Raw genomic sequence first — 23,316 nt, 5'->3', positions numbered from 1 at the left:
ATATATTGGTTATAACAAATTCCGTGCACATGTGACAACAAAATGGATGCAGAGGACGTGACTCACAGCCTAGACCATGCAGGAGTAGCTTCGGGAGAAGTCTCTGAATGTCCTTGAGTGGTCCAGCCAGAGCCCAGACTTGAACCCGATCTCTGGAGAGACCTGAAAATAGCTGTGCAGCGACGCTCTAAAGCCAACCTGACAGAGCTTGAGAGGATCTGCAAAGAAGAATGGGAGAAACTCCCCAAATACAGGTGTGCCAAGCTTGTAGCGTCATACCCAAGAAGACTCAAGGCTGTTATCGCTGCCAAAGGTGTTTCAATAAAGTACTGAGTAAAGGGTCTCAATACTTATGTAAATGTGATATTTCAGTTATTTATTTTTAATACATTTGCAAAAATTTATATAAATGGGACCCATCTCGTCCAAAAAGTTGACTCAAGTTTGCCAAAAAGCACCTATAAATAATAAAATGCAAATTAATTACTTAAAAATCATACAATGTGATTTTCTGGATTTTTGTTTTAGATTCCGTCTCTCACAGTTGAAGTGTACCTATGATAAAAATTACAGACCTCTACATGCTTTGTAAGTAGGAAAACCTGCAAAATCGGTAGTGTATCAAATACTTGTTCTCCCCACTGTGTGTGTGTGTATATATATATATATATAAAAAACACTGTTTGATTTAGATGACCTGAACAAAAATCTTATGCGGGCCACCCAAGGATTTCAACAGCAGAAAAATCCCTGAAGAGCGTCTGTTAAAAGACTAAAATGACTCCGGTAAGACAAGGGGTGGCGGTCTGTGTATATTTGTAAACAACAACTGGTGCACAAAATCAAATACTAAGGAAGTCTCAAGGTTTTGCTCGCCTGAGATAGAGTATCTTATGATAAGCTGTAGACCACACTATTTACCAAGAGAGTTTTCATCTATATTTTTCATAGCTGTCTATTTACCACCACAAACCAATGCTGGCATTAAGATTGCACTGAATGAGTTGTATAAGGCCATAAGTCAACAGGAAAACGCTCATCCAGATGCAGCGCTCCTAGTGGCCGGGGACTTTAATGCAGGGAAACTTAAATCCGTTCTACCTAATTTCTACCAGCATGTTAAATGTGCAACCAGAGGGAAAAAAACTCTAGACCACCTTTACTCCACACACAGAGACGCATACAAAGCTCTCCCTCGCCCTCCATTTGGCAAATCTGACCATAACTCTATCCTCCTGATTCCTGCTTATAAGCAAAAACTAAAGCAGGAAGCACCAGTGACTCGGATAATAAAAAAGTGGTCAGATGACGCAGATGCTAAGCTACAGGACTGTTTTGCTAGCACAGACTGGAACATGTTCCGGTATTCTTCAGACAGCATTGAGGAGTACACCACATCAGTCACTGGCTTCATCAATAAGTGCATCGATGATGTCGTCCCCACAGTGACCGTACGTACATACCCCAACCAGAAGCCATGGATTACAGGAAACATCCGCACTGAGCTAAAAGGGTAGAGCTGCCGCTTTCAAGGAACGGGACTCTAACCCGGACGCTTATAAGAAATCCCGCTATGCCCTCCGACGAACCATCAAACAGGCAAAGAGTCAATACAGGACTAAGATTGAATCGTACTACACTGGCTCTGACGCTCGTCGGATGTGGCAGGGCTTGAAAACTATTACAGACTACAAAGGGAAGCACAGCCGCGAGCTGCCCAGTGACACAAGCCTACCAGACGAGCTAAACCACTTCTATGCTCGCGTCGAGGCAAGCAACACTGAAGCATGCATGAGAGCACCAGCTGTTCCGGATGACTGTGTGATCACGCTCTCCGTAGCCGATGTGAGTAAGACTTTTAAGCAGGTCAACATTCACAAGGCCGCAGGGCCAGACGGATTACCAGGACGTGTACTCCGAGCATGTGCTGACCAACTGGCAAGTGTCTTCACTGACATTTTCAACATGTCCCTGACTGAGTCTGTAATACCAACATGTTTCAAGCAGACCACCATAGTCCCCGTGCCCAAGGACTCTAAGATAACCTGCCTAAATGACTACCGACCCGTAGCACTGACGTCTGTAGCCATGAAGTGCTTTGAAAGGCTGGTCATGGCTCACATCAACAGCATTATCCCAGAAACCCTAGACCCACTCCAATTTGCATACCGCCCCAACAGATCCACAGATGATGCAATCTCTATTGCACTTCACACTGCCCTTTCCCACCTGGACAAGAGGAACACCTACGTGAGAATGCTATTCATTGACTACAGCTCAGCATTCAACACCATAGTGCCCTCTAAGCTCATCACTAAGCTAAGGATCCTGGGACTAAACACCTCCCTCTGCAACTGGATCCTGGACTTCCTGACGGGCCGCCCCCAGGTGGTAAGGGTAGGTAACAACACATCTGCCACACTGATCCTTAACACGGGGGCCCCTCAGGGGTGCGTGCTCAGTCCCCTCCTGTACTCTCTGTTCACCCATGACTGCATGGCCAGGCACGACTCCAACACCATCATTAAGTTTGCCGACGACACAACAGCGGTAGGCCTGATCACCGACAACGATGAGACAGCCTATAGGGAGGAGGTCAGAGACCTGGCCGTGTGGTGCCAGGACAACAACCTCTCCCTCAACGTGACCAAGACAAAGGAGATGATTGTGTACTACAGGAAAAAAAAGAGGACTGAGCACGCCCCCATTCTCATCGACGGGGCTGTAGTGGAACAGGTTGAGAGCTTCAAGTTCCTTGGTGTCCACATCACCAACGAACTATCATGGTCCAAACACACCAAGACAGTCGTGAAGAGGGCACGACAAAGCCTATTCCCCCTCAGGAGACTGAAAAGATTTGGCATGGGTCCTCAGATCCTCAAAAAATGCTACAGCTGCACCATCGAGAGCATCACCGCCTGGTATGGCAACTGCTTGGCCTCCGACCGCAAGGCACTACAGAGGGTAGTGCGTACGGCCCAGTACATCACTGGGGCCAAGCTTCCTGCCATCCAGGACCTCTATACCAGGCGGTGTCAGAGGAAGGCCCTCAAAATTGTCAAAGACTCCAGCCACCCTAGTCATAGACTGTTCTCTCTGCTACCGCACGGCAAGCGGTACCGGAGTGCCAAGTCTAGGTCCAAAAGACTTCTCAACAGCTTCTACCCCCAAGCCATAAGACTGCTGAACAGCTAATCATGGCTACCCGGACTATTTGCACTGCCACCCCACCCCATCCTTTTTACGCTGCTGCTACTCTGTTAATTATTTATGCATAGTCACTTTAACTCTACCCACATGTACATATTACCTCAACTACCTGGTGCCCCTGCACATTGACTCTGCACCGGTACCCCCCTGTATATATAGCCTCCCTACTGTTATTTTATTTTACTTCTGCTCTTTTTTTTCTCAACACTTTTTTTGTTGTTGTTTTACTTTTTTTTAAAATAAATGCACTGTTGGTTAAGGGCTGTACGTAAGCATTTCACTGTAATGTCTGCACCTGTTGTATTCGGCGCATGTGACCAATAAAATGTGATTTGATTTGATTTGAAATGAATTGAACCCACTAACCTGTGATTTGATTTGAAATGATTTGAACCCACTAACCTGTGAGGCTCATCGTCCTTCAGACACTCAGTCAGGATGTAGCTGGTCTTCTCCCCTTCTTTGGTCAACCCCTGTCAATCAAATAACAACATCCACCCCTGTCAATCAAATAACAACATCAACCCCTGTCAATCAAATAACAACATCAACCCCTGTCAATCAAAGAACAACATCAACCCCTGTCAATCAAATAACAACATCAACCCCTGTCAATCAAAGAACAACATCAACCCCTGTCAATCAAATAACAACATCAACCCATGTCAATCAAATAACAACATCAACCCCTGTCAATCAAAGAACAACATCAACCCCTGTCAATCAAATAACAACATCCACCCCTGTCAATCAAATAACAACATCAACCCCTGTCAATCAAAGAACAACATCAACCCCTGTCAATCAAAGAACAACATCAACCCCTGTCAATCAAATAACAACATCAACTCCCGTCAATCAAATAACAACATCAACCCCTGTCAATCAAATAACAACATCAACCCCTGTCAATCAAATAACAACATCAACCCCTGTCAATCAAAGAACAACATCAACCCCTGTCAATCAAATAACAACATCAACCCCTGTCAATCAAATAACAACATCAACCCCTGTCAATCAAATAACAACATCAACCCCTGTCAATCAAATAACAACATCAACCCCTGTCAATCAAATAACAACATCAACCCCTGTCAATCAAATAACAACATCAACCCCTGTCAATCAAATAACAACATCAACCCCTGTCAATCAAATAACAACATCAACCCCTGTCAATCAAATAACAACATCAACCACTGTCAATCAAATAACAACATCAACCCCCGTCAATCAAAGAACAACATTAACGTCAACCCCTGAGAATAAAATGTTGTGTTTGAACAACATGTAGTGAGGCTTGATTAGCGTATATAGTTCTCATATAACTAAAACAGATTGTTAGTGTACGCATGACCTCGTCCCAAGGCTAACTGAGAGAGCTGGGGGATGAGACTAGTCTGTTGACGTACTGTAGTGTTGTGGTGGTTGGTACTGTAGTGTTGTGGTGGTTGGTACTGTAGTGTTGTGGTGGTTGGTACTGTAGTGTTGTGGTGGTTGGTACTGTAGTGTTGTGGTGGTTGGTACTGTAGTGTTGTGGTGGTTGGTACTGTAGTGTTGTGGTGGTTGGTACTGTAGTGTTGTGGTGGTTGGTACTGTAGCGTTGTGGTGGTGGTTGGTACTGTAGTGTTGTGGTGGTTGGTACTGTAGCGTTGTGGTGGTGGTTGGTACTGTAGTGTTGTGGTGGTTGGTACTGTAGTGTTGTGGTGGTTGGTACTGTAGTGTTGTGGTGGTTGGTACTGTAGTGTTGTGGTGGTTGGTACTGTAGTGTTGTGGTGGTGGTTGGTACTGTAGTGTTGTGGTGGTTGGTACTGTAGTGTTGTGGTGGTTGGTACTGTAGTGTTGTGGTGGTTGGTACTGTAGTGTTGTGGTGGTTGGTACTGTAGTGTTGTGGTGGTTGGTACTGTAGTGTTGTGGTGGTTGGTACTGTAGTGTTGTGGTGGTGGTTGGTACTGTAGTGTTGTGGTGGTTGGTACTGTAGTGTTGTGGTGGTTGGTACTGTAGTGTTGTGGTGGTTGGTACTGTAGTGTTGTGGTGGTTGGTACTGTAGTGTTGTGGTGGTTGGTACTGTAGTGTTGTGGTGGTTGGGGTACTGTAGTGTTGTGGTGGTGGTTGGTACTGTAGTGTTGTGGTGGTTGGGGTACTGTAGTGTTGTGGTGGTGGTTGGTACTGTAGTGTTGTGGTGGTGGTTGGTACTGTAGTGTTGTGGTGGTGGTTGGTACTGTAGTGTTGTGGTGGTTGGTACTGTAGTGTTGTGGTGGTTGGTACTGTAGTGTTGTGGTGGTTGGTACTGTAGTGTTGTGGTGGTTGGTACTGTAGTGTTGTGGTGGTTGGTACTGTAGTGTTGTGGTGGTTGGTACTGTAGTGTTGTGGTGGTTGGTACTGTAGCGTTGTGGTGGTGGTTGGTACTGTAGTGTTGTGGTGGTTGGTACTGTAGCGTTGTGGTGGTGGTTGGTACTGTAGTGTTGTGGTGGTTGGTACTGTAGTGTTGTGGTGGTTGGTACTGTAGTGTTGTGGTGGTTGGTACTGTAGTGTTGTGGTGGTTGGTACTGTAGTGTTGTGGTGGTGGTTGGTACTGTAGTGTTGTGGTGGTTGGTACTGTAGTGTTGTGGTGGTTGGTACTGTAGTGTTGTGGTGGTTGGTACTGTAGTGTTGTGGTGGTTGGTACTGTAGTGTTGTGGTGGTTGGTACTGTAGTGTTGTGGTGGTGGTTGGTACTGTAGTGTTGTGGTGGTGGTTGGTACTGTAGTGTTGTGGTGGTTGGTACTGTAGTGTTGTGGTGGTTGGTACTGTAGTGTTGTGGTGGTTGGTACTGTAGTGTTGTGGTGGTTGGTACTGTAGTGTTGTGGTGGTTGGTACTGTAGTGTTGTGGTGGTTGGGGTACTGTAGTGTTGTGGTGGTGGTTGGTACTGTAGTGTTGTGGTGGTTGGGTACTGTAGTGTTGTGGTGGTGGTTGGTACTGTAGTGTTGTGGTGGTGGTTGGTACTGTAGTGTTGTGGTGGTGGTTGGTACTGTAGTGTTGTGGTGGTTGGTACTGTAGTGTTGTGGTGGTTGGTACTGTAGTGTTGTGGTGGTTGGTACTGTAGTGTTGTGGTGGTTGGTACTGTAGTGTTGTGGTGGTTGGTACTGTAGTGTTGTGGTGGTTGGGGTACTGTAGTGTTGTGGTGGTGGTTGGTACTGTAGTGTTGTGGTGGTTGGTACTGTAGTGTTGTGGTGGTTGGTACTGTAGTGTTGTGGTGGTTGGTACTGTAGTGTTGTGGTGGTTGGTACTGTAGTGTTGGGGTGGTTGGTACTGTAGTGTTGTGGTGGTGGTTGGTACTGTAGTGTTGTGGTGGTTGGTACTGTAGTGTTGTGGTGGTTGGTACTGTAGTGTTGTGGTGGTGGTTGGTACTGTAGTGTTGTGGTGGTTGGTACTGTAGTGTTGTGGTGGTTGGTACTGTAGTGTTGTGGTGGTTGGTACTGTAGTGTTGTGGTGGTTGGTACTGTAGTGTTGTGGTGGTTGGTACTGTAGCGTTGTGGTGGTTGGTACTGTAGCGTTGTGGTGGTTGGTACTGTAGTGTTGTGGTGGTTGGTACTGTAGTGTTGGGGTGGTTGGTACTGTAGTGTTGGGGTGGTTGGTACTGTAGTGTTGTGGTGGTTGGTACTGTAGTGTTGTGGTGGTTGGTACTGTAGTGTTGTGGTGGTTGGTACTGTAGTGTTGTGGTGGTTGGTACTGTAGTGTTGTGGTGGTTGGTACTGTAGTGTTGTGGTGGTTGGTACTGTAGTGTTGTGGTGGTTGGTACTGTAGTGTTGTGGTGGTTGGTACTGTAGTGTTGTGGTGGTTGGTACTGTAGTGTTGTGGTGGTTGGTACTGTAGTGTTGTGGTGGTTGGTACTGTAGTGTTGTGGTGGTTGGTACTGTAGTGTTGTGGTGGTGGTTGGTACTGTAGTGTTGTGGTGGTTGGTACTGTAGTGTTGTGGTGGTTGGTACTGTAGTGTGGTGGTGGTTGGTACTGTAGTGTTGTGGTGGTTGGTACTGTAGTGTTGTGGTGGTTGGTACTGTAGTGTTGTGGTGGTTGGTACTGTAGTGTTGTGGTGGTTGGTACTGTAGTGTTGTGGTGGTTGGTACTGTAGTGTTGTGGTGGTTGGTACTGTAGTGTTGTGGTGGTTGGTACTGTAGTGTTGTGGTGGTTGGTACTGTAGTGTTGTGGTGGTGGTTGGTACTGTAGTGTTGTGGTGGTTGGTACTGTAGTGTTGTGGTGGTTGGTACTGTAGTGTTGTGGTGGTTGGTACTGTAGTGTTGTGGTGGTTGGTACTGTAGTGTTGTGGTGGTTGGTACTGTAGTGTTGTGGTGGTTGGTACTGTAGTGTTGTGGTGGTTGGTACTGTAGTGTTGTGGTGGTTGGTACTGTAGTGTTGTGGTGGTTGGTACTGTAGTGTTGTGGTGGTTGGTACTGTAGTGTTGTGGTGGTTGGTACTGTAGTGTTGTGGTGGTTGGTACTGTAGTGTTGTGGTGGTGGTTGGTACTGTAGTGTTGTGGTGGTTGGTACTGTAGTGTTGTGGTGGTTGGTACTGTAGTGTTGTGGTGGTTGGTACTGTAGTGTTGTGGTGGTTGGTACTGTAGTGTTGTGGTGGTTGGTACTGTAGTGTTGTGGTGGTTGGTACTGTAGTGTTGTGGTGGTTGGTACTGTAGTGTTGTGGTGGTTGGTACTGTAGCGTTGTGGTGGTTGGTACTGTAGTGTTGTGGTGGTTGGTACTGTAGTGTTGTGGTGGTTGGTACTGTAGTGTTGTGGTGGTTGGTACTGTAGTGTTGTGGTGGTTGGTACTGTAGTGTTGTGGTGGTTGGTACTGTAGTGTTGTGGTGGTTGGTACTGTAGTGTTGTGGTGGTGGTTGGTACTGTAGTGTTGTGGTGGTTGGTACTGTAGTGTTGTGGTGGTTGGTACTGTAGTGTTGTGGTGGTTGGTACTGTAGTGTTGTGGTGGTTGGTACTGTAGTGTTGTGGTGGTGGTTGGTACTGTAGTGTTGTGGTGGTTGGTACTGTAGTGTTGTGGTGGTTGGTACTGTAGTGTTGTGGTGGTTGGTACTGTAGTGTTGTGGTGGTTGGTACTGTAGTGTTGGGGTGGTTGGTACTGTAGTGCTCTGGTAAGAGCGTCTGCTAATGACTAATGTAATGTAATGTAGTGTTGTGGTGGTTGGTACTGTAGTGTTGTGGTGGTTGGTACTGTAGTGTTGTGGTGGTTGGTACTGTAGTGTTGTGGTGGTTGGTACTGTAGTGTTGTGGTGGTTGGTACTGTAGTGTTGTGGTGGTTGGTACTGTAGTGTTGGGGTGGTTGGTACTGTAGTGTTGTGGTGGTTGGTACTGTAGTGTTGTGGTGGTTGGTACTGTAGTGTTGTGGTGGTTGGTACTGTAGTGTTGTGGTGGTTGGTACTGTAGTGTTGTGGTGGTTGGTACTGTAGTGTTGTGGTGGTTGGTACTGTAGTGTTGTGGTGGTTGGTACTGTAGTGTTGTGGTGGTTGGTACTGTAGTGGTGTGGTGGTTGGTACTGTAGTGTTGGGGTGGTTGGTACTGTAGTGTTGGGGTGGTTGGTACTGTAGTGTTGTGGTGGTTGGTACTGTAGTGTTGTGGTGGTTGGTACTGTAGTGTTGTGGTGGTTGGTACTGTAGTGTTGTGGTGGTTGGTACTGTAGTGTTGTGGTGGTTGGTACTGTAGTGTTGTGGTGGTGGTTGGTACTGTAGTGTTGTGGTGGTGGTTGGTACTGTAGTGTTGTGGTGGTGGTTGGTACTGTAGTGTGGTGGTGGTTGGTACTGTAGTGTTGTGGTGGTGGTTGGTACTGTAGTGTTGTGGTGGTTGGTACTGTAGTGTTGTGGTGGTTGGTACTGTAGTGTTGTGGTGGTTGGTACTGTAGTGTTGTGGTGGTTGGTACTGTAGCGTTGTGGTGGTTGGTACTGTAGTGTTGTGGTGGTTGGTACTGTAGTGTTGTGGTGGTTGGTACTGTAGTGTTGTGGTGGTTGGTACTGTAGTGTTGTGGTGGTTGGTACTGTAGTGTTGTGGTGGTTGGTACTGTAGTGTGGTGGTGGTTGGTACTGTAGTGTTGTGGTGGTGGTTGGTACTGTAGTGTTGTGGTGGTTGGTACTGTAGTGTTGTGGTGGTGGTTGGTACTGTAGTGTGTTGTGGTGGTTGGTACTGTAGTGTTGTGGTGGTTGGTACTGTAGTGTTGTGGTGGTTGGTACTGTAGTGTTGTGGTGGTTGGTACTGTAGTGTTGGGGTGGTTGGTACTGTAGTGTTGTGGTGGTTGGTACTGTAGTGTTGTGGTGGTTGGTACTGTAGTGTTGTGGTGGTTGGTACTGTAGTGTTGTGGTGGTTGGTACTGTAGTGTTGTGGTGGTTGGTACTGTAGTGTTGTGGTGGTTGATACTGTAGTGTTGTGGTGGTTGGTACTGTAGTGTGGTGGTGGTTGGTACTGTAGTGTTGTGGTGGTGGTTGGTACTGTAGTGTTGTGGTGGTTGGTACTGTAGCGTTGTGGTGGTTGGTACTGTAGTGTTGTGGTGGTTGGTACTGTAGTGTTGTGGTGGTTGGTACTGTAGTGTTGTGGTGGTTGGTACTGTAGTGTTGTGGTGGTTGGTACTGTAGTGTTGTGGTGGTGGTTGGTACTGTAGTGTTGTGGTGGTTGGTACTGTAGTGTTGTGGTGGTTGGTACTGTAGTGTTGTGGTGGTTGGTACTGTAGTGTTGTGGTGGTTGGTACTGTAGTGTTGTGGTGGTTGGTACTGTAGTGTGTGTGGTGGTTGGTACTGTAGTGTTGTGGTGGTTGGTACTGTAGTGTTGTGGTGGTTGGTACTGTAGTGTTGTGGTGGTTGGTACTGTAGTGTTGTGGTGGTTGGTACTGTAGTGTTGTGGTGGTTGGTACTGTAGTGTTGGGGTGGTGGTTGGTACTGTAGTGTTGTGGTGGTTGGTACTGTAGTGTTGTGGTGGTTGGTACTGTAGTGTGGTGGTGGTTGGTACTGTAGTGTTGTGGTGGTGGTTGGTACTGTAGTGTTGTGGTGGTTGGTACTGTAGTGTTGTGGTGGTTGGTACTGTAGTGTTGTGGTGGTTGGTACTGTAGTGTTGTGGTGGTGGTTGGTACTGTAGTGTTGTGGTGGTTGGTACTGTAGTGTTGTGGTGGTGGTTGGTACTGTAGTGTTGTGGTGGTTGGTACTGTAGTGTTGTGGTGGTTGGTACTGTAGCGTTGTGGTGGTTGGTACTGTAGTGTTGTGGTGGTTGGTACTGTAGTGTTGTGGTGGTTGGTACTGTAGTGTTGTGGTGGTTGGTACTGTAGTGTTGTGGTGGTTGGTACTGTAGTGTTGGGGTGGTTGGTACTGTAGTGTTGTGGTGGTTGGTACTGTAGTGTTGTGGTGGTTGGTACTGTAGTGTTGTGGTGGTTGGTACTGTAGTGTTGTGGTGGTTGGTACTGTAGTGTTGTGGTGGTTGGTACTGTAGTGTTGTGGTGTGGTTGGTACTGTAGTGTGGTGGTGGTTGGTACTGTAGTGTTGTGGTGGTTGGGTACTGTAGTGTTGTGGTGGTTGGTACTGTAGTGTTGTGGTGGTTGGTACTGTAGTGTTGTGGTGGTTGGTACTGTAGTGTTGTGGTGGTTGGTACTGTAGTGTTGTGGTGGTTGGTACTGTAGTGTTGTGGTGGTTGGTACTGTAGTGTTGTGGTGGTTGGTACTGTAGTGTTGTGGTGGTTGGTACTGTAGTGTTGTGGTGGTTGGTACTGTAGTGTTGGGGTGGTTGGTACTGTAGTGTTGGGGTGGTTGGTACTGTAGTGTTGTGGGTGGTTGGTACTGTAGTGTTGTGGTGGTTGGTACTGTAGTGTTGTGGTGGTTGGTACTGTAGTGTTGTGGTGGTTGGTACTGTAGTGTTGTGGTGGTTGGTACTGTAGTGTTGTGGTGGTTGGTACTGTAGTGTTGTGGTGGTTGGTACTGTAGTGTTGTGGTGGTTGGTACTGTAGTGTTGTGGTGGTTGGTACTGTAGTGTTGTGGTGGTTGGTACTGTAGTGTTGTGGTGGTTGGTACTGTAGTGTTGTGGTGGTTGGTACTGTAGTGTTGTGGTGGTTGGTACTGTAGTGTTGTGGTGGTTGGTACTGTAGTGTTGTGGTGGTTGGTACTGTAGTGTTGTGGTGGTTGGTACTGTAGTGTTGTGGTGGTGGTTGGTACTGTAGTGTTGTGGTGGTGGTTGGTACTGTAGTGTTGTGGTGGTGGTTGGTACTGTAGTGTGGTGGTGGTTGGTACTGTAGTGTTGTGGTGTGGTTGGTACTGTAGTGTTGTGGTGGTTGGTACTGTAGTGTTGTGGTGGTTGGTACTGTAGTGTTGTGGTGGTTGGTACTGTAGTGTTGTGGTGGTTGGTACTGTAGTGTTGTGGTGGTTGGTACTGTAGTGTTGTGGTGGTTGGTACTGTAGTGTTGTGGTGGTTGGTACTGTAGTGTTGTGGTGGTTGGTACTGTAGTGTTGTGGTGGTTGGTACTGTAGTGTTGTGGTGGTTGGTACTGTAGTGTTGTGGTGGTTGGTACTGTAGTGTTGGTGGTGGTTGGTACTGTAGTGTTGTGGTGGTTGGTACTGTAGTGTTGTGGTGGTTGGTACTGTAGTGTTGTGGTGGTTGGTACTGTAGTGTTGTGGTGGTTGGTACTGTAGTGTTGTGGTGGTTGGTACTGTAGTGTTGGTGGTGGTTGGTACTGTAGTGTTGTGGTGGTTGGTACTGTAGTGTTGTGGTGGTTGGTACTGTAGTGTTGTGGTGGTTGGTACTGTAGTGTTGTGGTGGTTGGTACTGTAGTGTTGTGGTGGTTGGTACTGTAGTGTTGTGGTGGTTGGTACTGTAGTGTTGTGGTGGTTGGTACTGTAGTGTTGGGGTGGTTGGTACTGTAGTGTTGTGGTGGTTGGTACTGTAGTGTTGTGGTGGTTGGTACTGTAGTGTTGTGGTGGTTGGTACTGTAGTGTTGTGGTGGTTGGTACTGTAGTGTTGTGGTGGTTGGTACTGTAGTGTTGGGGTGGTTGGTACTGTAGTGTTGTGGTGGTTGGTACTGTAGTGTTGTGGTGGTTGGTACTGTAGTGTTGTGGTGGTTGGTACTGTAGTGTTGTGGTGGTGGTTGGTACTGTAGTGTGGTGGTGGTTGGTACTGTAGTGTTGTGGTGGTTGGTACTGTAGTGTTGTGGTGGTTGGTACTGTAGTGTTGGGGTGGTTGGTACTGTAGTGTTGGGGTGGTTGGTACTGTAGTGTTGTGGTGGTGGTTGGTACTGTAGTGTTGTGGTGGTGGTTGGTACTGTAGCGTTGTGGTGGTTGGTACTGTAGTGTTGTGGTGGTTGGTACTGTAGTGTTGTGGTGGTTGGTACTGTAGTGTTGTGGTGGTTGGTACTGTAGTGTTGTGGTGGTTGGTACTGTAGTGTTGTGGTGGTTGGTACTGTAGTGTTGTGGTGGTTGGTACTGTAGTGTTGTGGTGGTTGGTACTGTAGTGTTGTGGTGGTTGGTACTGTAGTGTTGTGGTGGTTGGTACTGTAGTGTTGTGGTGGTGGTTGGTACTGTAGTGTTGTGGTGGTGGTTGGTACTGTAGTGTTGTGGTGGTTGGTACTGTAGTGTTGTGGTGGTTGGTACTGTAGTGTTGTGGTGGTTGGTACTGTAGTGTTGTGGTGGTTGGTACTGTAGTGTTGTGGTGGTTGGTACTGTAGTGTTGTGGTGGTTGGTACTGTAGTGTTGTGGTGGTTGGTACTGTAGTGTTGTGGTGGTTGGTACTGTAGTGTTGTGGTGGTTGGTACTGTAGTGTTGTGGTGGTGGTTGGTACTGTAGTGTGGTGGTGGTTGGTACTGTAGTGTTGTGGTGGTTGGTACTGTAGTGTTGTGGTGGTGGTTGGTACTGTAGTGTTGTGGTGGTTGGTACTGTAGTGTTGTGGTGGTTGGTACTGTAGTGTTGTGGTGGTTGGTACTGTAGTGTTGTGGTGGTTGGTACTGTAGTGTTGTGGTGGTTGGTACTGTAGTGTTGTGGTGGTTGGTACTGTAGTGTTGTGGTGGTTGGTACTGTAGTGTTGTGGTGGTTGGTACTGTAGTGTTGTGGTGGTTGGTACTGTAGTGTTGTGGTGGTTGGTACTGTAGTGTTGTGGTGGTTGGTACTGTAGTGTTGTGGTGGTTGGTACTGTAGTGTTGTGGTGGTTGGTACTGTAGTGTGGTGGTGGTTGGTACTGTAGTGTTGTGGTGGTTGGTACTGTAGTGTTGTGGTGGTTGGTACTGTAGTGTTGTGGTGGTTGGTACTGTAGTGTTGTGGTGGTTGGTACTGTAGTGTTGTGGTGGTTGGTACTGTAGTGTGGTGGTGGTTGGTACTGTAGTGTTGTGGTGGTTGGTACTGTAGTGTTGTGGTGGTTGGTACTGTAGTGTTGTGGTGGTTGGTACTGTAGTGTTGTGGTGGTTGGTACTGTAGTGTTGTGGTGGTTGGTACTGTAGTGTTGTGGTGGTTGGTACTGTAGTGTTGTGGTGGTTGGTACTGTAGTGTTGTGGTGGTTGGTACTGTAGTGTTGTGGTGGTTGGTACTGTAGTGTTGTGGTGGTTGGTACTGTAGTGTTGTGGTGGTTGGTACTGTAGTGTTGTGGTGGTTGGTACTGTAGTGTTGTGGTGGTTGGTACTGTAGTGTTGTGGTGGTTGGTACTGTAGTGTTGTGGTGGTGGTTGGTACTGTAGTGTTGTGGTGGTTGGTACTGTAGTGTTGTGGTGGTTGGTACTGTAGTGTTGTGGTGGTTGGTACTGTAGTGTTGTGGTGGTTGGTACTGTAGTGTTGTGGTGGTTGGTACTGTAGTGTTGTGGTGGTTGGTACTGTAGTGTTGTGGTGGTTGGTACTGTAGTGTTGTGGTGGTTGGTACTGTAGTGTTGTGGTGGTTGGTACTGTAGTGTTGTGGTGGTTGGTACTGTAGTGTTGTGGTGGTTGGTACTGTAGTGTTGTGGTGGTTGGTACTGTAGTGTTGTGGTGGTTGGTACTGTAGTGTTGTGGTGGTGGTTGGTACTGTAGTGTTGTGTGGTGGTTGGTACTGTAGCGTTGTGGTGGTTGGTACTGTAGTGTTGTGGTGGTTGGTACTGTAGTGTTGTGGTGGTTGGTACTGTAGTGTTGTGGTGGTTGGTACTGTAGTGTTGTGGTGGTTGGTACTGTAGTGTTGGGGTGGTTGGTACTGTAGTGTTGTGGTGGTGGTTGGTACTGTAGTGTTGTGGTGGTTGGTACTGTAGTGTTGTGGTGGTTGGTACTGTAGTGTTGTGGTGGTTGGTACTGTAGTGTTGTGGTGGTTGGTACTGTAGTGTTGTGGTGGTTGGTACTGTAGTGTTGTGGTGGTGGTTGGTACTGTAGTGTTGTGGTGGTGGTTGGTACTGTAGTGTTGTGGTGGTGGTTGGTACTGTAGTGTTGTGGTGGTTGGTACTGTAGTGTTGTGGTGGTTGGTACTGTAGTGTTGTGGTGGTTGGTACTGTAGTGTTGTGGTGGTTGGTACTGTAGTGTTGTGGTGGTTGGTACTGTAGTGTTGTGGTGGTTGGTACTGTAGTGTTGGGGTGGTTGGTACTGTAGTGTTGTGGTGGTTGGTACTGTAGTGTTGTGGTGGTTGGTACTGTAGTGTTGTGGTGGTTGGTACTGTAGTGTTGTGGTGGTTGGTACTGTAGTGTTGTGGTGGTTGGTACTGTAGTGTTGTGGTGGTTGGTACTGTAGTGTTGTGGTGGTTGGTACTGTAGTGTTGTGGTGGTTGGTACTGTAGTGTTGTGGTGGTGGTTGGTACTGTAGTGTTGTGGTGGTTGGTACTGTAGTGTTGTGGTGGTTGGTACTGTAGTGTTGTGGTGGTTGGTACTGTAGTGTTGTGGTGGTTGGTACTGTAGTGTTGTGGTGGTTGGTACTGTAGTGTTGTGGTGGTGGTTGGTACTGTAGTGTTGTGGTGGTGGTTGGTACTGTAGTGTTGTGGTGGTTGGTACTGTAGTGTTGTGGTGGTTGGTACTGTAGTGTTGTGGTGGTTGGTACTGTAGTGTTGTGGTGGTTGGTACTGTAGTGTTGTGGTGGTTGGTACTGTAGTGTTGTGGTGGTTGGTACTGTAGTGTTGTGGTGGTTGGTACTGTAGTGTTGTGGTGGTTGGTACTGTAGTGTTGTGGTGGTTGGTACTGTAGTGTTGTGGTGGTTGGTACTGTAGTGTTGTGGTGGTTGGTACTGTAGTGTTGTGGTGGTTGGTACTGTAGTGTTGTGGTGGTTGGTACTGTAGTGTTGTGGTGGTTGGTACTGTAGCTGTTGTGGTGGTTGGTACTGTAGTGTTGTGGTGGTTGGTACTGTAGTGTTGTGGTGGTTGGTACTGTAGTGTTGTGGTGGTTGGTACTGTAGTGTTGTGGGTGGTTGGTACTGTAGTGTTGTGGGTGGTTGGTACTGTAGTGTTGTGGTGGTTGGTACTGTAGTGTTGTGGTGTGGTTGGTACTGTAGTGTTGTGGTGGTTGGTACTGTAGTGTTGTGGTGGTTGGTACTGTAGTGTTGTGGTGGTTGGTACTGTAGTGTTGTGGTGGTTGGTACTGTAGTGTTGTGGTGGTTGGTACTGTAGTGTTGTGGTGGTGGTACTGGGTTGGTTGGTACTGTAGTGTTGTGGTGGTTGGTACTGTAGTGTTGTGGTGGTTGGTACTGTAGTGTTGTGGTGGTTGGTACTGTAGTGTTGTGGTGGTGGTTGGTACTGTAGTGTTGTGGTGGTTGGTACTGTAGTGTTGTGGTGGTTGGTACTGTAGTGTTGTGGTGGTTGGTACTGTAGTGTTGTGGTGGTTGGTACTGTAGTGTTGTGGTGGTTGGTACTGTAGTGTTGTGGTGGTTGGTGGTACTGTAGTGTTGTGGTGGTTGGTACTGTAGTGTTGTGGTGGTTGGTACTGTAGTGTGTGGTGGTTGGTACTGTAGTGTTGTGGTGGTTGGTACTGTAGTGTTGTGGTGGTTGGTACTGTAGTGTTGTGGTGGTTGGTACTGTAGTGTTGTGGTGGTTGGTACTGTAGTGTTGTGGTGGTTGGTACTGTAGTGTTGTGGTGGTTGGTACTGTAGTGTTGTGGTGGTTGGTACTGTAGTGTTGTGGTGGTTGGTACTGTGTGTTGTGTGGTTGGTACTGTAGTGTTGTGGTGGTTGGTACTGTAGTGTTGTGGTGGTTGGTACTGTAGTGTTGTGGTGGTTGGTACTGTAGTGTTGTGGTGGTTGGTACTGTAGTGTTGTGGTGGTTGGTACTGTAGTGTTGTGGTGGTTGGTACTGTAGTGTTGTGGTGGTTGGTACTGTAGTGTTGTGGTGGTTGGTACTGTAGTGTTGTGGTGGTTGGTACTGTAGTGTTGTGGTGGTTGGTACTGTAGTGTTGTGGTGGTTGGTACTGTAGTGTTGTGGTGGTTGGTACTGTAGTGTTGTGGTGGTTGGTACTGTAGTGTTGTGGTGGTTGGTACTGTAGTGTTGTGGTGGTTGGTACTGTAGTGTTGTGGTGGTTGGTACTGTAGTGTTGTGGTGGTTGGTACTGTAGTGTTGTGGTGGTTGGTACTGTAGTGTTGTGGTGGTTGGTACTGTAGTGTTGTGGTGGTTGGTACTGTAGTGTTGTGGTGGTTGGTACTGTAGTGTTGTGGTGGTTGGTACTGTAGTGTTGTGGTGGTGGTTGGTACTGTAGTGTTGTGGTGGTGGTTGGTACTGTAGTGTTGTGGTGGTTGGTACTGTAGTGTTGTGGTGGTTGGTACTGTAGTGTTGTGGTGGTTGGTACTGTAGTGTTGTGGTGGTTGGTACTGTAGTGTTGTGGTGGTTGGTACTGTAGTGTTGTGGTGGTTGGTACTGTAGTGTTGTGGTGGTTGGTACTGTAGTGTTGTGGTGGTTGGTACTGTAGTGTTGTGGTGGTTGGTACTGTAGTGTTGTGGTGGTGGTTGGTACTGTAGTGTTGTGGTGGTTGGTACTGTAGTGTTGTGGTGGTTGGTACTGTAGTGTTGTGGTGGTTGGTACTGTAGTGTTGTGGTGGTTGGTACTGTAGTGTTGTGGTGGTTGGTACTGTAGTGTTGTGGTGGTTGGTACTGTAGTGTTGTGGTGGTTGGTACTGTAGTGTTGTGGTGGTTGGTACTGTAGTGTTGTGGTGGTTGGTACTGTAGTGTTGTGGTGGTTGGTACTGTAGTGTTGTGGTGGTTGGTACTGTAGTGTTGGGGTGGTTGGTACTGTAGTGTTGTGGTGGTTGGTACTGTAGTGTTGTGGTGGTTGGTACTGTAGTGTTGTGGTGGTTGGTACTGTAGTGTTGTGGTGGTTGGTACTGTAGTGTTGTGGTGGTTGGTACTGTAGTGTTGTGGTGGTTGGTACTGTAGTGTTGTGGTGGTTGGTACTGTAGTGTTGTGGTGGTTGGTACTGTAGTGTTGTGGTGGTTGGTACTGTAGTGTTGTGGTGGTTGGTACTGTAGTGTTGTGGTGGTTGGTACTGTAGTGTTGTGGTGGTTGGTACTGTAGTGTTGTGGTGGTTGGTACTGTAGTGTTGTGGTGGTTGGTACTGTAGTGTTGTGGTGGTTGGTACTGTAGTGTTGTGGTGGTTGGTACTGTAGTGTTGTGGTGGTTGGTACTGTAGTGTTGTGGTGGTTGGTACTGTAGTGTTGTGGTGGTTGGTACTGTAGTGTTGTGGTGGTTGGTACTGTAGTGTTGTGGTGGTTGGTACTGTAGTGTTGTGGTGGTTGGTACTGTAGTGTTGTGGTGGTTGGTACTGTAGTGTTGTGGTGGTTGGTACTGTAGTGTTGTGGTGGTGGTTGGTACTGTAGCGTTGTGGTGGTTGGTACTGTAGTGTTGTGGTGGTTGGTACTGTAGTGTTGTGGTGGTTGGTACTGTAGTGTTGTGGTGGTTGGTACTGTAGTGTTGTGGTGGTTGGTACTGTAGTGTTGTGGTGGTTGGTACTGTAGTGTTGTGGTGGTGGTTGGTACTGTAGTGTTGTGGTGGTGGTTGGTACTGTAGCGTTGTGGTGGTTGGTACTGTAGTGTTGTGGTGGTTGGTACTGTAGTGTTGTGGTGGTTGGTACTGTAGTGTTGTGGTGGTTGGTACTGTAGTGTTGTGGTGGTTGGTACTGTAGTGTTGTGGTGGTTGGTACTGTAGTGTTGTGGTGGTTGGTACTGTAGTGTTGTGGTGGTGGTTGGTACTGTAGTGTTGTGGTGGTTGGTACTGTAGTGTTGTGGTGGTTGGTACTGTAGTGTTGTGGTGGTTGGTACTGTAGTGTTGTGGTGGTTGGTACTGTAGTGTTGTGGTGGTTGGTACTGTAGTGTTGTGGTGGTTGGTACTGTAGTGTTGTGGTGGTTGGTACTGTAGTGTGGTGGTGGTTGGTACTGTAGTGTTGTGGTGGTTGGTACTGTAGTGTTGTGGTGGTTGGTACTGTAGTGTTGTGGTGGTTGGTACTGTAGTGTTGTGGTGGTTGGTACTGTAGTGTTGTGGGTGGTTGGTACTGTAGTGTTGTGGTGGTTGGTACTGTAGTGTTGTGGTGGTTGGTACTGTAGTGTTGTGGTGGTTGGTACTGTAGTGTGGTGGTGGTTGGTACTGTAGTGTTGTGGTGGTTGGTACTGTAGTGTTGTGGTGGTGGTTGGTACTGTAGTGTTGTGGTGGTGGTTGGTACTGTAGTGTTGTGGTGGTTGGTACTGTAGTGTTGTGGTGGTTGGTACTGTAGTGTTGTGGTGGTTGGTACTGTAGTGTTGTGGTGGTGGTTGGTACTGTAGTGTTGTGGTGGTTGGTACTGTAGTGTTGTGGTGGTTGGTACTGTAGTGTTGTGGTGGTTGGTACTGTAGTGTTGTGGTGGTGGTTGGTACTGTAGTGTTGTGGTGGTGGTTGGTACTGTAGTGTTGTGGTGGTTGGTACTGTAGTGTTGTGGTGGTGGTTGGTACTGTAGTGTTGTGGTGGTTGGTACTGTAGTGTTGTGGTGGTTGGTACTGTAGTGTTGTGGTGGTTGGTACTGTAGTGTTGTGGTGGTTGGTACTGTAGTGTTGTGGTGGTTGGTACTGTAGTGTTGTGGTGGTTGGTACTGTAGTGTTGGTGGTGGTTGGTACTGTAGTGTTGTGGTGGTTGGTACTGTAGCTGTTGTGGTGGTTGGTACTGTAGTGTTGTGGTGGTTGGTACTGTAGTGTTGTGGTGGTTGGTACTGTAGTGTTGTGGTGGTTGGTACTGTAGTGTTGTGGTGGTTGGTACTGTAGTGTTGTGGTGGTTGGTACTGTAGTGTGTGGTGGTGGTTGGTACTGTAGTGTTGTGGTGGTGGTTGGTACTGTAGCTGTTGTGGTGGTTGGTACTGTAGTGTTGTGTGGTGGTTGGTACTGTAGTGTTGTGGTGGTGGTTGGTACTGTAGCGTTGTGGTGGTTGGTACTGTAGTGTTGTGGTGGTTGGTACTGTAGTGTGGTGGTGGTTGGTACTGTAGTGTTGTGGTGGTTGGTACTGTAGTGTTGTGGTGGTTGGTACTGTAGTGTTGTGGTGGTTGGTACTGTAGTGTTGGGGTGGTTGGTACTGTAGTGTTGTGGTGGTTGGTACTGTAGTGTTGTGGTGGTTGGTACTGTAGTGTTGTGGTGGTTGGTACTGTAGTGTTGTGGTGGTTGGTACTGTAGTGTTGTGGTGGTTGGTACTGTAGTGGTGTGGTGGTTGGTACTGTAGTGTTGTGGTGGTGGTTGGTACTGTAGTGTTGTGGTGGTTGGTACTGTAGTGTTGTGGTGGTGGTTGGTACTGTAGTGTTGTGGTGGTTGGTACTGTAGTGTTGTGGTGGTTGGTACTGTAGTGTTGTGGTGGTTGGTACTGTAGTGTTGTGGTGGTTGGTACTGTAGTGTGGTGGTGGTTGGTACTGTAGTGTTGTGGTGGTTGGTACTGTAGTGTTGTGGTGGTTGGTACTGTAGTGTGGTGGTGGTTGGTACTGTAGTGTGGTGGTGGTTGGTACTGTAGTGTGGTGGTGGTTGGTACTGTAGTGTTGGGGTGGTTGGTACTGTAGTGTTGTGGTGGTTGGTACTGTAGTGTTGTGGTGGTTGGTACTGTAGTGTTGTGGTGGTTGGTACTGTAGTGTTGTGGTGGTGGTTGGTACTGTAGTGTTGTGGTGGTTGGTACTGTAGTGTTGTGGTGGTTGGTACTGTAGTGTTGTGGTGGTTGGTACTGTAGTGTTGTGGTGGTTGGTACTGTAGTGTTGTGGTGGTTGGTACTGTAGTGTTGTGGTGGTTGGTACTGTAGTGTTGTGGTGGTTGGTACTGTAGTGTGGTGGTGGTTGGTACTGTAGTGTTGTGGTGGTTGGTACTGTAGTGTTGTGGTGGTTGGTACTGTAGTGGTGTGGTGGTTGGTACTGTAGTGTTGTGGTGGTGGTTGGTACTGTAGTGTTGTGGTGGTTGGTACTGTAGTGTTGTGGTGGTTGGTACTGTAGTGTTGTGGTGGTTGGTACTGTAGTGTTGTGGTGGTGGTTGGTACTGTAGTGTTGTGGTGGTTGGTACTGTAGTGTGGTGGTTGTTGGTACTGTAGTGTTGTGGTGGTTGGTACTGTAGTGTTGTGGTGGTTGGTACTGTAGTGTTGTGGTGGTTGGTACTGTAGTGTTGTGGTGGTTGGTACTGTAGTGTTGGGGTGGTTGGTACTGTAGTGTTGTGGTGGTTGGTACTGTAGTGTTGTGGTGGTTGGTACTGTAGTGTTGTGGTGGTTGGTACTGTAGTGTTGTGGTGGTTGGTACTGTAGTGTTGTGGTGGTTGGTACTGTAGTGTTGTGGTGGTGGTTGGTACTGTAGTGTTGTGGTGGTTGGTACTGTAGTGTTGTGGTGGTTGGTACTGTAGTGTGGTGGTGGTTGGTACTGTAGTGTTGTGGTGGTGGTTGGTACTGTAGTGTTGTGGTGGTGGTTGGTACTGTAGTGTTGTGGTGGTTGGTACTGTAGTGTTGTGGTGGTTGGTACTGTAGTGTTGTGGTGGTTGGTACTGTAGTGTTGTGGTGGTGGTTGGTACTGTAGTGTTGTGGTGGTTGGTACTGTAGTGTTGTGGTGGTTGGTACTGTAGTGTTGGGGTGGTTGGTACTGTAGTGTTGGGGTGGTTGGTACTGTAGTGTTGTGGTGGTTGGTACTGTAGTGTTGTGGTGGTTGGTACTGTAGTGTTGTGGTGGTTGGTACTGTAGTGTTGTGGTGGTTGGTACTGTAGTGTTGGGGTGGTTGGTACTGTAGTGTTGGGGTGGTTGGTACTGTAGTGTTGTGGTGGTTGGTACTGTAGTGTTGTGGTGGTTGGTACTGTAGTGTGGTGGTGGTTGGTACTGTAGTGTTGTGGTGGTTGGTACTGTAGTGTTGTGGTGGTTGGTACTGTAGTGTTGTGGTGGTTGGTACTGTAGTGTTGTGGTGGTTGGTACTGTAGTGTTGTGGTGGTTGGTACTGTAGTGTTGGGGTGGTTGGTACTGTAGTGTTGTGGTGGTTGGTACTGTAGTGTTGGGGTGGTTGGTACTGTAGTGTTGGGGTGGTTGGTACTGTAGTGTTGTGGTGGTTGGTACTGTAGTGTTGTGGTGGTTGGTACTGTAGTGTTGTGGTGGTTGGTACTGTAGTGTTGTGGTGGTTGGTACTGTAGTGTTGGGGTGGTTGGTACTGTAGTGTTGGGGTGGTTGGTACTGTAGTGTTGTGGTGGTTGAGGTATGGCTCATGTGGTTTTTATATCATTTCTAACCTGTACTGGCTGCTCATCCCTCCAGACCATGGCCTCTCCATCACTCTCCCAGCGCAGATGGACCTGCTTCCCTCTCCAGGATTCTGGTATCCTCAGAGATACTTTAAACCAGCATGTCCACCATCTGCCATAAAACATTACTATTCATATTAGTTTGTTCGTTCACTGGTTTGTTCGTTCTTTCACACGCTCATTCACTGATTCAAAAACTCACTCCACTAACTCAGTTACTCACTCATTCATTAATTTCATTCATTGTAGACAAGTGGTATTTAACCAAAGATCATGTTTGAAGAGGGCTATAAAATCCTCCAGTCCTTACGTAGGTCCAAAGGTATCACCAACTTGATATGGCTCAAAGTTCTGTTTGACAGCCTCTGGGAATGGGATCCGTTTCCGTGACAGGGAGGAGGAGAGGGACTCCAGGGGACAGGTGTCTCCATATAGCCTGGAAAGAAGAAGTCATGTTGTAAGAAACATGTTTTACATGACCAGGAGTGCCATAAGGTGCTGTCGGCGTCATCATAACTAGACCCAGAAGGAACAGAGAACCTATTACAAGGAGCAGAGAGCCTCTCTTTGCTTCGGTGCATGCATACATTTTTTGCACAATAAATATAACTTTCATCTGACCAACAAAACAGAGCTAGTTAGCAGGCTAATTGAGTGGGTAATGGGCATGCATTTTATTGCGCTTGACTGCTAGCTAAGTAATGGCATTTACCTTCCCCTGAGGTTGCAGTCGGTGAAATAAATCTCAGATATGAATTTCTCAGCTCGTTCCAGAAGAGTCCGTCGGTTCTTCAGTACCGGTTGATGATACATTGCTAATAATCACTCTGGTCAACGTTTGAAGAATCAATGAATAATCCACTGTTTCGTGGAGTTCAGAGAAGCAACAAGGAACGAACCACGCGGACCCGGAAGTACAATAGAAATACAATTGTTGTCCTTACATAGATCAGTCGCTAGATGTCGCTGTTGTTAACATGCCACTACCCTCCAAGGCCCTATGATTAGCCCCAATATCATACTATTTTGGGGGTAAGTAATTAATAATTGAATGATATGAGAAAGAATATCAAATGTCAACATTTATTTATAGTTATCTTATTCAGGTAAAATCTGACCACTAGCACCGAGAGGCAGAGTGCACCATTTTCATGACCTTTAGGGTCTTTCCAAAATCAGAAGTGCATCTGTAGCTGGTACATGTTATCGTCTGTAGCTGGTACATGTTATCGTCTGTAGCTGGTACATGTTATCGTCTGTAGCTGGTACATGTTATCGTCTGTAGCTGGTACATGTTATCGTCTGTAGCTGGTACATGTTATCGTCTGTAGCTGGTACATGTTACCGTCTCTAGCTGGTACATGTTACCGTCTCTAGCTGGTACATGTTATCGTCTGTAGCTGGTACATGTTATCGTCTGTAGCTGGTACATGCTATCGTCTGTAGCTGGTACATGCTATCGTCTGTAGCTGGTACATGCTATCGTCTGTAGCTGG

General features: G+C 47.4%; 1 protein-coding gene across 1 annotated transcript in view; it reads right to left on the bottom strand.

Moving 5' to 3' along the window:
- Window positions 1–22,713, bottom strand: part of man2c1 (mannosidase, alpha, class 2C, member 1) — a 96,003-nt gene extending 73,290 nt beyond the window's left edge. The window contains 4 exon segments of the mRNA XM_084185596.1: window positions 3,613–3,683; window positions 21,809–21,932; window positions 22,131–22,256; window positions 22,533–22,713. Coding sequence (XP_084041722.1) covers window positions 3,613–3,683; window positions 21,809–21,932; window positions 22,131–22,256; window positions 22,533–22,633 — 422 coding nt within the window. The 5' untranslated portion in view covers window positions 22,634–22,713.
- Between the last annotated feature and the right edge of the window lie 603 nt (window positions 22,714–23,316).

The sequence above is a fragment of the Coregonus lavaretus genome, assembly GCF_964263955.1.
Source record: "Coregonus lavaretus genome assembly, chromosome: 21".
NCBI lineage: Eukaryota > Metazoa > Chordata > Actinopteri > Salmoniformes > Salmonidae > Coregonus > Coregonus lavaretus.
Note: the sequence above shows the minus strand (reverse complement) of the source record. Positions and strands in the feature narration are given on the sequence as shown.